We start from the raw sequence: 15438 nt of genomic DNA on the forward strand, positions 1-15438 counted from the left end.
ATCTTTAGGGGTATACTTTATTTTTGAAGATTCAATGATTGCAAATCCTCCAATTAATTTTTCTTCCTCTTCATGTTCCTTCTGTGCATGTGCTGAAAGTATACTATTCCCGTGATATATGTATGTCGCTTTCACGCCAAGTGTGGGAAAATACAGGCTAGAGCTAATTGTAATCATTTGCTTTCTTTTTGAAGTAAAAATAAAGACATATTATAATAGCTTTTTCTATCAACTCATGCCAAATACATACTCCCTCCGATCCATTGTACTAAATCAGCAGCAAGTAATATGGAATGGAGGACGTAATAAATCCATTTAAGTTGAGCTTTCATCATCCAGTGAGGCTGGAGGAACCAGGTTCAGAGAAGCCAGGGTAGCACTGGTGTTGATCCATGCCAACGCCATCGTCAGCAAAAATATCGCTCCAAGGCCATTGCTGCTGCTGGCCAATGTCATCTTCTCCTCCTCCGATCAGCCCCGCCCCCTCCTCCGACCGCTGGCCGTTGGCAATGGCGAAGTTCTCGGAGGTGGGCATGCTATTGCTTCCGTTGGCGCTGCTGTTGCTGGGGCTGCCGACTGTGGCGCCACTGACATCGCCAATATGGTCCTGATCAACACCGACGCGGACGCCGGTGATGAGGAATCGGTGGTGGGTGGAAGCATGGGGAGTCGCGGTGTGGATGGCGACGTCGCAGCTTCGGCACAGGAGGGCTCTGTCCTCCACACAGAAGAAGTGACCCGTTTTCTCCTGTAATGTAATATATAAGTACATAGTACATATTTATGAATGAAAAACTCATATCAGTTAGAATTTTAGGAGATTCTTTTGAAAATCCTTTTGACAATAAAGACTTACAGATGTACGTTTTTCTTGTATTTTAATAAGAATTTTAGAAATTACAATCCCCAAATAAATAAGTTGGCTGCACACCATGTCACTTTAGAAGAAAAAAAAAGGATTATACAAATAAGGGTAATTTCCTCTTTCACCCTCATAATCCTCATATTTTGATAGTTTTACCCTATTTAAAATATCTTGCTAAGTTTTAAAAACTCTCATAATTTCAGGGGGTTTTCAAACATTTTATTCCAAAGCCACAATTGAGACAATCAGTTTACCAAACCACAACACTGCTCACAACAGCTTTTCCATAGCTCACATCCCACAACCAGCTCCGTTTCAAAAAAAAACATCCCACAACCAGCTTTTTGAAAGCCACATCCCAACCAAACAGACAGCCAACCGAAAAGGCAGAAGGGAGAGGCGTCGCAGAGGCATCACAACCAGTAGAGCGTCAGGGACCGGAACTCCGTCGAGGGGAGGCCACTGGGCAAGGGCGTGTGTGTCTGGCACCTACATGCCACCCTGCGAGCACCAGGGTGAGACAATTACGGTAGGCTTTCGGTAGCCCGAGTCAAATGAGGAACAAGAGCGACCTCTATATTCGACCTCCATATCCGTATGAGAGAACAGGATGGGATCGGCGACGTACAATGCCCGGTCGAGGAGCCACAAGTCAATGTAGAAGACCTTGTGGTGCCTGTTGTTGACGAGAGCGACAAAGATGGACCGGTAAGCAGCAACAGGGAACACATTTATCCAAGTATTAGAATAATGGAGGGAAGACATTCACGCCCTCTGTTGTAGACTAATGGAGGGAGTATCACCAAGAACAACCAGTGCGGAGCTGGCACGCCACAAGATTAGAGTTAAATGTTTATTATTTTGGCTACTAACATACTAATTATGACCAGTTTGGAGTAGTACTACGGATTTTGGCACTGAATGCCTAAGAATCACATGTTCAATTTTGTCATCAAATTACCTTCAGAACACGTTTTTATTTTTATCACAATCTGGGAGCTCGAATAGAAATGAATGGTCAAATATGCATCTTGAAGATCAAGTCAGCGTATAAAATGGCAACTTTAGAGAACCTGAGGCAGAACATTGATATTATACTCACCCGTTTAACAAATATCACGAATTAAGTTTGCAATTGCATAATGCTGAACTTGTTTCATACTACTCCCTTCGTCTCATAATGTAAGATGTTTTTTGACACGTCTTACATTATAGGATCGGTGTGTCAAAAAATGTCTTGCATTACATTATAGTAGGACGGAGGGAGTAGTTCGCACAAGAAAACAGCTAAATAGTTAAGGAAAGTCGGAAGAACAGGTAAACCAACTGTCAAATAAGCAAGAAAAACATAATTATCCACCACAACAATCAAATGGAGCATACGTCAAGCATAACTCTCCCTCTTTGCAAGAAAGCTCAAGCTTAAGTACCTGGCAGATGTCGCAGGCGGGGTGGGTCCCACCGTCGTCGCCGGCGCCGGGCGATGACGAGCCGGCCGGCGCAGAGGAGAGGAGCGCGACGCGGTGGTGCCTGCCGGCGAGCTTGTTGGCGGAGTGCACGGCGGCGTCGCAGCGGCGGCACAGCGCGGCCTCGTCGGCGCAACACAGCACCGTGGCCTCCGCCTGCCCGCACGCGTCGCACCCGATCTTCATGAGCATGTACGGGTACGGCCGTGCCGTGTCAGGGTGTGCGTGAGGGGGAAGGAAAAATCTAAAATGAAGGATGGATACTGAGACTCTGAGGGTGCGAGCCGGGAGGGAGAGGGAAATGGTATTAGTAGCATCGCGGACACTTGCCAGTTTTGGTAGGTGGAGGTCGCTGTCCGAGAAAATATCTTGATGCCCTGCGCAGGCTGCACTACATGCCACGTCGGTAATTCTAGTACGGAGTACCAGCTTCCCTTTTTTGACAAGTTTTAATTTTCTTGCTAGCCACGGCTGGAGCGTTGTGCGGTTGATAGACCGACGCATGAGGCTCCGGTTAGCCGTAGAAGAGGTTTATGTTGTGTCAAAGAGCCACGTAGGTCTACCGGAAAGTCCATCTCAGTCACAGCTATAGGAGAAAATCCCGAGATCTTTAGTCGAGTCCACCGCGCATTTTTCTCAATTTCAACTTCTTTGTATTTTATAAAGATAGTAACCCCTCCGTATAACATAATAAATGACGTGGTTTTATATCGTCTGACCAAAGGGCGGCTTTTCTTCTTCTCAAGGCCAAGATTGTTGGAATATTATGCAAGTTCATGATTAATTCCAGTAAATAATTCATGACTAGAAGAGATACTAGCATGCAATAATCTAGCAAACTAGAAGAACAACAAGACATGCATAACAGCAGCAAACACGTAACAATAGTTGTAGAGACAGACATGAACAGAGGATGTTGGATGTACTGATCGTTAGCTATTATGAGTGCGACGGTGTTGATGACGATGTTGGCGACGATCTGCTGCTGACGGCGATGAATACGACGATGAGTAGCACCGCCCGACTTGGACGGAAGACGACCCGTGATGACGAATTTGAGCAGTCGCGCACAAGACGAACGGTTCCGGAGACCTGCTCTCCCACGCGCCGATGCACGCCGGCGTTTGGGATGGAGTAGACTACAACGGCGGCGCAAGTTGTGAGATGAGGCAAAACCCTAGGTGTTTTCGGTGTGTCTCTGGCCGCAGCCGGTAGCTGTATATATATATTAGGACCAGAGGCGGTATTGTGTCGCGATCACAATCCCAAACCGACTCGGTTTCTAATTCGTATACTTACCGGACAAGAAATCAAAACTTGTCTGCCAAGACATAAAAATAAAACGGCAAAAGGAAGCTGCGCTCCTGCAAGGAGACGGACCGGATTTCGGCGGACCATTCACGCGCATGTCGCATGTACGCCCCGCCCCGCCCGGCCCGGCCCGGCCCGGCGAGGCGAGCGAGCGCGCGCGTGTGGTTTACACATGGGCTTTGAGATTTCAGAAATTGCAATGGGCCTAGCCCATTAATTCTAACAATCCCCCACCAGATCTCAAATACCCATTTAGAGATTTGCCTTCTCTCACCACTTGTTTAATATACCAGTGTTTCAGCAGAGACTGTTAAGTTGAACTTCTGCCTAGAACTTTAAGCTACATCCATTCACAACTTGACAATGGACTATGCTTTGAATTGCTAGTTTTGTGTGAATAGGTTTCACTCAAAGTCTTAACCAGTACCTGACCGCCAGTAGGCTACCCCGCGGTTTGGAGCTTATACGTCATACTCCCTGGTCTCTTCGTGAGCTTACTAGAGATCACCCAAATCTCATAGACTGCGACGTTTACAGTCAGAACTCATATAGGTGTGTTCTTTCAAGACTGCTCTGTTGGACAACATCTTTGCTAATTATAGCCAATAGAACCACGTTAAGGCATGTTGCCAACCTGCCTTACAAATCTGAGCCTTACAGCTCTGAGAGTTTTGCATCTTCACTTGGAGACGATCATTAGTTATTACTCTCCTCAGTTAACCAATAGCTTGTTCTTCCCAGATCCTATTCACGGGATCTCTGATCACAAAGGTTGGGTTACTACTATGGTGTAACATCTATGTGTCTCATACCCATCTCCCTCGATGCAATATCTATCACATTTCGTGATAGTCCCTTTGTAAAGGGATCTGCCAGGTTTTTGTTTGTTTGTATATACGTAACAGTTATTACTCCGGAGTTTCTCAACTTCCTGACAGACTTCAAACGTCTCTTCACGTGTCTTGATGACTTTGCATTATCTTTAGAATTGTTCACTTTAGCGATAACCGTTTGGTTATCACAATTCATAAGAATAGCCGGTACAGGTTTTTCAACAACCGGCAAGTCCATCAAGAGCTCACGCAGCCATTCTGCCTCAACAGTAGCTGTGTCCAAAGCAGTTAATTCTGCTTCCATAGTTGACCTCGTCAATATGGTTTGCTTGCAAGACCTCCATGACACTGCGCCACCACCATGAGTAAATACATACCCACTTGTTGCGTAGAGTACATCAACATCGGAGATCCAATTTGAATCACTATATCCTTCTAGCACAGCAGGATGCCCTGAATAAGTAATTCCGTAACTCATAGTACCTCTCAGATAGCGCAAGACCCTTTCTAGTGCATGCCAATGATCATCACCCGGGTTGGACATGAACCTACTCACAGCAAAAGAGATATCTGGTCTTGTAGCGCTAGCTAAGTACATGAGTGAACCGACAATTTGAGAGTATCTTAATTGATCTCTCGTTTCTTTCTTGTTCTTTCTGAGTGTCACGCTGGGATCATAAGGTGTTGGAGAAGGCTTGCTATTCATAAAACCGAATCGGTTCAAGACCTTCTCAACATAGTGAGATTGCGTTAATGTAATCCCACTCTCATCCTTAATAAGTTTGATGTTTAGAATTACATCGGCTTCTCCCAGATCTTTCATGTCAAAACTTTTTGATAGAAAAGACTTGACCTCATTAATTGCATTAATGTTTGTACCAAAGATCAGTATGTCGTCCACATACAAACATAATATGACACTATTGCCCCCACCATGGCGATAGTAAACACACCTATCAGCCTCGTTAATGACAAATCCTGCAGAAGTCAGAGTTCTTTCAAACTTCTCATGCCATTGCTTAGGTGCCTATTTCAGACCATACAAAGATTTTAACAACTTGCACACCTTTCTCTCTTCACCCTTTACCACAAACCCGTCAGGCTGATCCATATAGATCTCCTCTTCCAACTCTTCATTGAGAAAAGCTGCCTTTACATCCATTTGATGAATGATAAGACCATAAGAGGCAGCCAAGGAAAGTAACACTCGAATGGTGGTCATTCTAGCAACGGGTGAATAGGTGTCAAAGTAATCTTCGCCTTCTTTCTGAGTGTAGCCCTTGGCCACTAGCCGCGCCTTGTACTAATCAATAGTACCATCAGGCTTTAGCTTCTTTTTGAACACCCACTTACAGCCCACAGGTTTACAACCATATGGTCTATCAGTTAGTTCCCAAGTTCCATTAGAAAGAATTGAGTCCATCTCATTATGAACAGCTTCTTGCCAATCATCTACATCCGGAGATGCATATGCTTCTGCAATCGTCTTGGGTGTGTCATCCACAAGGTATACAATGAAATCATCACCAAAGGATTTTGCAATCCTTTATCTCTTGTTCCTTATAGGAACTTCATTGTTATCCTTCTCAAGGACTTCCTCATGTGATTGTTCATCAGTTGTACTAGATTCAGGAATTATCTCAGAAGAAAATCTAGCAATGCTATGCATATCTTTCATAGGAAATATGTTCTCAAAAAATGTTGCATCACGAGATTCCATTATAGTATCAACATGCATATCAGGTACTTCAGATTTTACCACTAAAAACCTATAAGCAATGCTCCGTTGAGCATACCCTAGAAAGACACAATCCACTGTCTTTTGTCCAAGTTTGCGTTTCTTAGGAATAGGAATATTGACCTTTGCCAAACATCCCCAAGTGCGCAAATAAGAAAGTGATGGTTTTCTCCCAACCCACTCCTCATAAGGGGTTTTCTCCTTATTATTGTTGGGAACTCTATTCAGGACATGACATGAAGTCAATAGAGCCTCCCCCCACCATGCCTTAGATAAACCAGCAGTGTCTAACATGGCATTCACCAAGTCAGTCAATGTGCGGTTTTCCTCTCGGCCACTCCATTTGATTGAGGTGAATAGGGAGGCGTATGTTGGAAATATGCCCTAGAGGCAATAATAAATGGTTATTATTATATTTCTTTGTTCATGGTAATTGTCTATTATTCATGCTATAATTGTATTGTCCGGAAATCGTAATACATGTGTGAATACATAGACCACAACGTGTCCCTAGTAAGCCTCTAGTTGACTAGCTCGTTGATCAACAGATAGTCATGGTTTCCTGACTATGGACATTGGATGTCATTGATAACGGGATCACATCATTAGGAGAATGATGTGATGGACAAGACCCAATCCTAAGCATAGCATAAAAGATCGTGTAGTTTCGTTTGCTAGAGCTTATCCAATGTCAAGTATCTTTTCCTTAGACCATGAGATCGTGCAACTCCCGGATACCGTAGGAGTGCTTTGGGTGTGCCAAACGTCACAACGTAACTGGGTGACTATAAAGGTGCACTACGGGTATCTCCGAAAGTGTCTGTTGGGTTGGCACGGATCGAGACTGGGATTTGTCACTCCGTGTGACGGAGAGGTATCTCTGGGCCCACTCGGTAATGCATCATCATAATGAGCTCAATGTGACTAAGGCGTTAGTCACGGGATCATGCATTGCGGTACGAGTAAAGAGACTTGCCGGTAACGAGATTGAACAAGGTATTGGGATACCGACGATCGAATCTCGGGCAAGTAACATACCGATTGACAAAGGGAATTGCATACGGATTGATTGAATCCTCGACACCGTGGTTCATCCGATGAGATCATCGTGGAACATGTGGGAGCCAACATGGGTATCCAGATCCCGCTGTTGGTTATTGACCGGAGAGGCGTCTCGGTCATGTCTGCATGTCTCCCGAACCCGTAGGGTCTACACACTTAAGGTTCGGTGACGCTAGGGTTGTAGAGATATATGTATGCGGAAACCCGAAAGTTGTTCGGAGTCCCGGATGAGATCCCGGACGTCACGAGAGGTTCCGGAATGGTCCGGAGGTGAAGAATTATATATAGGAAGTCAAGTTTCGGCCACCGGGAAAGTTTCGGGGGTTACCGGTATTGTACCGGGACCACCGGAAGGGTCCCGGGGGTCCACCGGGTGGGGCCACCTATCCCGGAGGGCCCCGTGGGCTGAAGGTGGAAGGGAACCAGCCCTTAGTGGGCTGGGGCGCCCCCCTTGGGCCTCCCCCCATGCGCCTAGGGTTAGGAACCCTAGGGGGGAGCTTCCCCCTTGCCTTGGGGGGCAAGGCACCCCTTCCCCCCTTTAGCCGCCGCCCCCCCTTGGAGATCCCATCTCCCTGGGCCGGCGCCCCCCCCAGGGGGCCTATATAAAGGGGGGGAGGGAGGGCAGCAACCTACAGCCTTGGGCGCCTCCCTCCTCCCCTGCAACACCTCTCTCTCTCTCGCAGAAGCTTGGCAAAGCCCTGCCGAGACCCGCTACATCCACCACCACGCCGTCGTGCTGCTGGATCTCCATCAACCTCTCCTTCCCCCTTGCTGGATCAAGAAGGAGGAGACGTCGCTCCACCATACGTGTGTTGAACGCGGAGGTGCCGTCCGTTCGGCACTCGGTCATCGGTGATTTGGATCACGGCGAGTACGACTCCGTCATCCACGTTCATTGGAACGCTTCCGCTCGCGATCTACAAGGGTATGTAGATGCACTTCTTTCCCCTCGTTGCTAGTAGACTCCATAGATGCATCTTGGTGAGCGTAGAAAATTTTTAAATTATGCTACGATTCCCAACAGTGGCATCATGAGCCAGGCCTATGCGTAGTTACTATGCACGAGTAGAACACAAAGCAGTTGTGGGCGTTGAGTTTGCCAATTCTTCTTGCCGCTACTAGTCGTTTCTTGTTTCGGCGGCATTGTAGGATGAAGCGGCCCGGACCGACCTTACACGTACGCTTACGTGAGACTGGTTCCACCGACTGACATGCACTAGTTGCATAAGGTGGCTAGCGGGTGTCTGTCTCTCCTACTTTAGTCGGAACGGATTCGATGAAAAGGGTCCTTATGAAGGGTAAATAGAAATTGGCAAATCACGTTGTGGTCATACGTAGGTAAGAAAACGTTCTTGCTAGAAACCTACAAACCACGTAAAAACTTGCAACAACAATTAGAGGACGTCTAACTTGTTTTTGCAGCAAGTGCTATGTGATGTGATATGGCCAGAAGATGTGATGAATGATATATGTGATGTATGAGATTGATCATATTCTTGTAATAGGAATCACGACTTGCATGTCGATGAGTATGACAACCGGCAGGAGCCATAGGAGTTGTCTTTATTATTTTGCATGACCTGCGTGTCATTGAATAACGCCATGTAAATTACTTTACTTTGTTGCTAAACGCGTTAGCCATAGAAGTAGAAGTAATCGTTGGCGTGACGACTTCATGAAGACACAATGATGGAGATCATGATGATGGAGATCATGGTGTCATGCCGGTGACGAAGATGATCATGGTGCCCCGAAGATGGAGATCAAAGGAGCATAATGATATTGGCCATATCATGTCACTATTTGATTGCATGTGATGTTTATCATGTTTTTGCATCTTATTTGCTTAGAACGACGGTAGTAAGTAAGATGATCCCTTATAATAATTTCAAGAAAGTGTTCACCCTAACTGTGCACCGTTGCGAAGGTTCGTTGTTTCGAAGCACCACGTGATGATCGGGTGTGATAGATTCTAACGTTCGAATACAACGGGTGTTGACGAGCCTAGCATGTACAGACATGGCCTCGGAACACACGCAATACACTTAGGTTGACTTGACGAGCCTAGCATGTACAGACATGGCCTCGGAACACGGAGGACCGAAAGGTCGAGCATGAGTCGTATAGAAGATACGATCAACATGGAGATGTTCACCGATCTTGACTAGTCCGTCTCACGTGATGATCGGACACGGCCTAGTTGAATTCGGATCATGTTTCACTTAGATGACTAGAGGGATGTCTATCTGAGTGGGAGTTCATTAAATAATTTGATTAGATGAACTTAATTATCATGAACTTAGTCTAAAATCTTTACACTATGTCTTGTAGATCAAATGGCCAACGTTGTCCTCAATTTCAACGCGTTCCTAGAGAAAACCAAGCTGAAAGATGATGGCAGCAACTATACGGACTGGGTCCGGAACCTGAGGATCATCCTCATAGTAGCCAAGAAAGATTATGTCTTAGAAGCACCGCTAGGTGAAGCACCAATCCCTGAGAACCAAGACGTTATGAACGCTTGGCAGCAGCGTGCTGATGATTACTCCCTCGTTCAGTGCGGCATGCTTTACAGCTTAGAACCGGGTCTCCAAAAGCGTTTTGAGAAACATGGAGCATATGAGATGTTCGAGGAGCTGAAACTGGTTTTTCAAGCTCATGCCCGGGTCGAGAGATATGATGTCTCCGACAAGTTCTTCAGCTGTAAAATGGAGGAGAATAGTTCTGTTAGTGAGCACATACTCAGAATGTCTGGGTTGCACAACCGCTTGTCTCAGCTGGGAGTTAATCTCCCGGATGACGCGGTCATTGACAGAATCCTCCAGTCGCTTCCACCAAGCTACAAGAGCTTTGTGATGAACTTCAATATGCAGGGGATGGAAAAGACCATTCCTGAGGTATATTCAATGCTGAAATCAGCTGAGGTAGAGATCAGAAAAGAACATCAAGTGTTGATGGTGAATAAAACCACTAAGTTCAAGAAGGGCAAGGGTAAGAAGAACTTCAAGAAGGACGGCAAGGGAGTTGCCGCGCCCGGTAAACCAGTTACCGGGAAGAAGTCAAAGAATGGACCCAAGCCCGAGACTGAGTGCTTTATTGCAAGGGAAGTGGTCACTGGAAGCGGAACTGCCCCAAATACTTAGCGGACAAGAAGGCCGGCAACGCCAAAGGTATATGTGATATACATGTAATTGATGTGTACCTTACCAGTACTCGTAGTAGCTCCTGGGTATTTGATACCGGTGCGGTTGCTCATATTTGTAACTCAAAACAGGAACTACGGAATAAACGGAGACTGGCGAAGGATGAGGTGACGATGCGCGTCGGGAATGGTTCCAAGGTCGATGTGATCGCCGTCGGCACGCTACCTCTGCATCTACCTACGGGATTAGTTTTAAACCTCAATAATTGTTATTTAGTGCCAGCTTTGAGCATGAACATTGTATCTGGATCTCGTTTAATTCGAGATGGCTACTCATTTAAATCCGAGAATAATGGTTGTTCTGTTTATTTGAGAGATATGTTTTATGGTCATGCCCCGCTGGTCAATGGTTTATTTTTGATGAATCTCGAACGTGATGTTACACATGTTCATAGTGTGAATACCAAAAGATGTAAAGTTGATAACGATAGTCCCACATACTTGTGGCACTGCCGCCTTGGTCACATTGGTGTCAAGCGCATGAAGAAGCTCCATGCAGATGGACTTTTGGAGTCTCTTGATTACGAATCATTTGACACGTGCGAACCATGCCTCATGGGTAAGATGACCAAGACTCCGTTCTCCGGAACAATGGAGCGAGCAACCAACTTATTGGAAATCATACATACCGATGTGTGTGGTCCAATGAGTGTTGAGGCTCGCGGAGGATATCGTTATGTTCTCACTCTCACTGATGATTTAAGTAGATATGGGTATGTCTACCTAATGAAACACAAGTCTGAAACCTTTGAAAAGTTCAAGGAATTTCAGAGTGAAGTTGAGAATCAACGTGACAGGAAAATAAAATTCTTACGATCAGATCGTGGTGGAGAATATTTAAGTCACGAATTTGGTACACACTTAAGGAAATGTGGAATAGTTTCACAACTCACGCCGCCTGGAACACCTCAGAGAAACGGTGTGTCCGAACGTCGTAATCGCACTCTATTGGATATGGTGCGATCTATGATGTCTCTTACCGATTTACCGCTCTCATTTTGGGGCTATGCTTTAGAGACTGCCGCATTCACTTTAAATAGGGCTCCGTCGAAATCCGTTGAGACGACACCGTATGAATTATGGTTTGGGAAGAAACCTAAGCTGTCGTTTCTAAAAGTTTGGGGATGCGATGCTTATGTCAAGAAACTTCAACCTGAAAAGCTCGAACCCAAGTCGGAAAAATGCGTCTTCATAGGATACCCTAAGGAAACTATTGGGTATACCTTCTACCTCAGATCCGAGGGCAAGATCTTCGTTGCCAAGAACGGGTCCTTTCTAGAGAAGGAGTTTCTCTCGAAAGAATTGAGTGGGAGGAAAGTGGAACTTGATGAGGTGATAGTCACCCCTTCCGAACCGGAAAGTAGCGCAGCGCGGGAAAATGTTCCTGTGGTGCCTACACCGACTGGGGAGGAAGTTAATGATGATGATCATGAAGCTTCGGATCAAGTTACTGAACTTCGTAGGTCCACAAGGACACGTTCCACACCAGAGTGGTACGGCAACCCTGTCCTGGAAATCATGTTGTTAGACAACGGTGAACCTTCGAACTATGAAGAAGCGATGGCGGGCCCGGATTCCGACAAATGGCTAGAAGCCATGAAATCCGAGATAGAATCCATGTATGAAAACAAAGTATGGACTTTGACAGACTTGCCCGATGAGCGGCGAGCCATAGAAAACAAATGGATCTTTAAGAAGAAGACGGACGCAGATGGTAATGTGACCATCTACAAAGCTCGACTTGTCGCTAAGGGTTATCGACAAGTTCAAGGGGTTGACTACGATGAGACTTTCTCACCCGTAGCGAAGCTGAAGTCCGTCCGAATCATGTTAGCAATTGCCGCATACTATGATTATGAGATATGGCAGATGGACGTCAAAACGGCATTCCTTAACGGCTTCCTTAAGGAAGAGTTGTATATGATGCAGCCGGAAGGTTTTGTCGATCCTAAGAATGCTAACAAAGTATGCAAGCTCCAACGCTCAATCTATGGGCTGGTGCAAGCATCTCGGAGTTGGAACATTCGCTTTGATGAGATGATCAAAGCGTTTGGGTTCACACAGACTTATGGAGAAGCCTGTGTTTACAAGAAAGTGAGTGGGAGCTCTGTAGCATTTCTCATATTATATGTGGATGACATACTGTTGATGGGAAATGATATAGAATTCTTGGAAAGTATAAAGGCCTATTTGAATAAGTGTTTTTCAATGAAGGACCTTGGAGAAGCTGCTTATATATTAGGCATCAAGATCTATAGAGATAGATCAAGACGCCTCATTGGTCTTTCACAGAGTACATACCTTGACAAGATATTGAAGAAGTTCAGTATGGATCAGTCCAAGAAGGGGTTCTTGCCTGTATTGCAAGGTGTGCAATTGAGCAAGGCTCAATGCCCGACCACGGCAGAAGATATAGAAAAGATGAGTGTCATCCCCTATGCCTCGGCCATAGGGTCTATTATGTATGCCATGCTGTGTACCAGACCTGATGTAAACCTTGCCGTAAGTTTGGTAGGAAGGTACCAAAGTAATCCCGGCATGGAACACTGGACAGCGGTCAAGAATATCCTGAAGTACCTGAAGAGGACTAAGGATATGTTTCTCGTTTATGGAGGTGACGAAGAGCTCGTCGTAAAGGGTTACGTCGACGCTAGCTTCGACACAGATCTGGATGACTCGAAGTCACAAACCGGATACGTGTATATTTTGAATGGAGGAGCAGTAAGCTGGTGCAGTTGCAAGCAAAGCGTCGTGGCGGGATCTACATGTGAAGCGGAGTACATGGCAGCCTCGAGGCAGCACAGGAAGCAGTCTGGATGAAGGAGTTCATTACCGACCTAGGGTGATTCCCAATGCGTCGGGCCCGATGACTCTCTTCTGTGACAACACTGGAGCTATTGCCCTTGCGAAGGAGCCCAGGTTTCACAGGAAGACCAGGCATATCAAGCGTCGCTTCAACTCCATTCGTGAAAGTGTTCAAAATGGAGACATAGATATTTGTAAAGTACATACGGACCTGAATGTAGCAGATCCGTTGACTAAACCTCTCCCTAGGGCAAAACATGATCAACACCAGGACGCAATGGGTGTTCGATTCATCACAATGTAACTAGATTATTGACTCTAGTGCAAGTGGGAGACTGTTGGAAATATGCCCTAGAGGCAATAATAAATGGTTACTATTATATTTCTTTGTTCATGGTAATTGTCTATTATTCATGCTATAATTGTATTGTCCGGAAATCGTAATACATGTGTGAATACATAGACCACAACGTGTCCCTAGTAAGCCTCTAGTTGACTAGCTCGTTGATCAACAGATAGTCATGGTTTCCTGACTATGGACATTGGATGTCATTGATAACGGGATCACATCATTAGGAGAATGATGTGATGGACAAGACCCAATCCTAAGCATAGCATAAAAGATCATGTAGTTTCGTTTGCTAGAGCTTTTCCAATGTCAAGTATCTTTTCCTTAGACCATGAGATCGTGCAACTCCCGGATACCGTAGGAGTGCTTTGGGTGTGCCAAACGTCACAACGTAACTGGGTGACTATAAACGTGCACTACGGGTATCTCCGAAAGTGTCTGTTGGGTTGGCACGGATCGAGACTGGGATTTGTCACTCCGTGTGACGGAGAGGTATCTCTGGGCCCACTCGGTAATGCATCATCATAATGAGCTCAATGTGACTAAGGCGTTAGTCACGGGATCATGCATTGCGGTACGAGTAAAGAGACTTGCCGGTAACGAGATTGAACAAGGTATTGGGATACCGACGATCGAATCTCGGGCAAGTAACATACCGATTGACAAAGGGAATTGCATACGGATTGATTGAATCCTCGACACCGTGGTTCATCCGATGAGATCATCGTGGAACATGTGGGAGCCAACATGGGTATCCAGATCCCGCTGTTGGTTATTGACCGGAGAGGCGTCTCGGTCATGTCTGCATGTCTCCCGAACCCGTAGGGTCTACACACTTAAGGTTCGGTGACGCTAGGGTTGTAGAGATATATGTATGCGGAAACCCGAAAGTTGTTCGGAGTCCCGGATGAGATCCCGGACGTCACGAGAGGTTCCGGAATGGTCCGGAGGTGAAGAATTATATATAGGAAGTCAAGTTTCGGCCACCGGGAAAGTTTCGGGGGTTACCGGTATTGTACCGGGACCACCGGAAGGGTCCCGGGGGTCCACCGGGTGGGGCCACCTATCCCGGAGGGCCCCGTGGGCTGAAGGTGGAAGGGAACCAGCCCTTAGTGGGCTGGGGCGCCCCCCTTGGGCCTCCCCCCATGCGCCTAGGGTTGGGAACCCTAGGGGGGAGCTTCCCCCTTGCCTTGGGGGGCAAGGCACCCCTTCCCCCCCTTTGGCCGCCGCCCCCCCTTGGAGATCCCATCTCCCTGGGACGGCGCCCCCCCAGGGGGCCTATATAAAGGGGGAGGGAGGGCAGCAACCTACAGCCTTGGGCGCCTCCCTCCTCCCCTGCAACACCTCTCTCTCTCTCGCAGAAGCTTGGCAAAGCCCTGCCGAGACCCGCTACATCCACCACCACGCCGTCGTGCTGCTGGATCTCCATCAACCTCTCCTTCCCCCTTGCTGGATCAAGAAGGAGGAGACGTCGCTGCACCGTACATGTGTTGAACGCGGAGGTGCCGTCCGTTCGGCACTCGGTCATCGGTGATTTGGATCACGGCGAGTACGACTCCGTCATCCACGTTCATTGGAACGCTTCCGCTCGCGATCTACAAGGGTATGTAGATGCACTTCTTTCCCCTCGTTGCTAGTAGACTCCATAGATGCATCTTGGTGAGCGTAGAAAAATTTTAAATTATGCTACGATTCCCAACAGCGTCCTCTCATGAATAATACCATGTTCCTCACAAAATTCATCAAAAACTTTGGGAAAATACTCTCCACCACGATCGGACCTAAGACGCTTGATCTTTCTCTCTAG

General features: G+C 46.5%; 1 protein-coding gene across 1 annotated transcript; it reads right to left on the reverse strand.

Moving 5' to 3' along the window:
• Nucleotides 1-210: 210 nt before the first annotated feature.
• Nucleotides 211-2602, reverse strand: LOC123141320 (B-box zinc finger protein 22). The gene is made up of 2 exons (XM_044560497.1): nucleotides 2296-2602; nucleotides 211-748 (listed from the first exon to the last, which is right to left on the reverse strand). Exons 1-2 carry the CDS (start codon nucleotides 2521-2523, stop codon nucleotides 332-334), a joined length of 645 nt encoding a protein of 214 aa, XP_044416432.1. The 5' UTR covers nucleotides 2524-2602; the 3' UTR covers nucleotides 211-331.
• Nucleotides 2603-15438: the final 12836 nt, after the last annotated feature.

Source organism: Triticum aestivum, chromosome 6D (assembly GCF_018294505.1).
Source record: "Triticum aestivum cultivar Chinese Spring chromosome 6D, IWGSC CS RefSeq v2.1, whole genome shotgun sequence".
NCBI classification, from domain to species: domain Eukaryota; kingdom Viridiplantae; phylum Streptophyta; class Magnoliopsida; order Poales; family Poaceae; genus Triticum; species Triticum aestivum.

What these genes read in the sequence shown, in the direction of transcription:
- LOC123141320 (XM_044560497.1), bottom strand. Translation starts at nt 2,523, where the DNA reads ATGCTCATGAAGATCGGGTGCGACGCGTGCGGGCAGGCGGAGGCCACG. An exon ending in CCGCCTGCGACATCTGCCAG is followed by an intron (nt 749 to 2,295) that starts GTACTTAAGCTT and finishes ATTACATTACAG; the next exon opens with GAGAAAACGGGTCACTTCTT.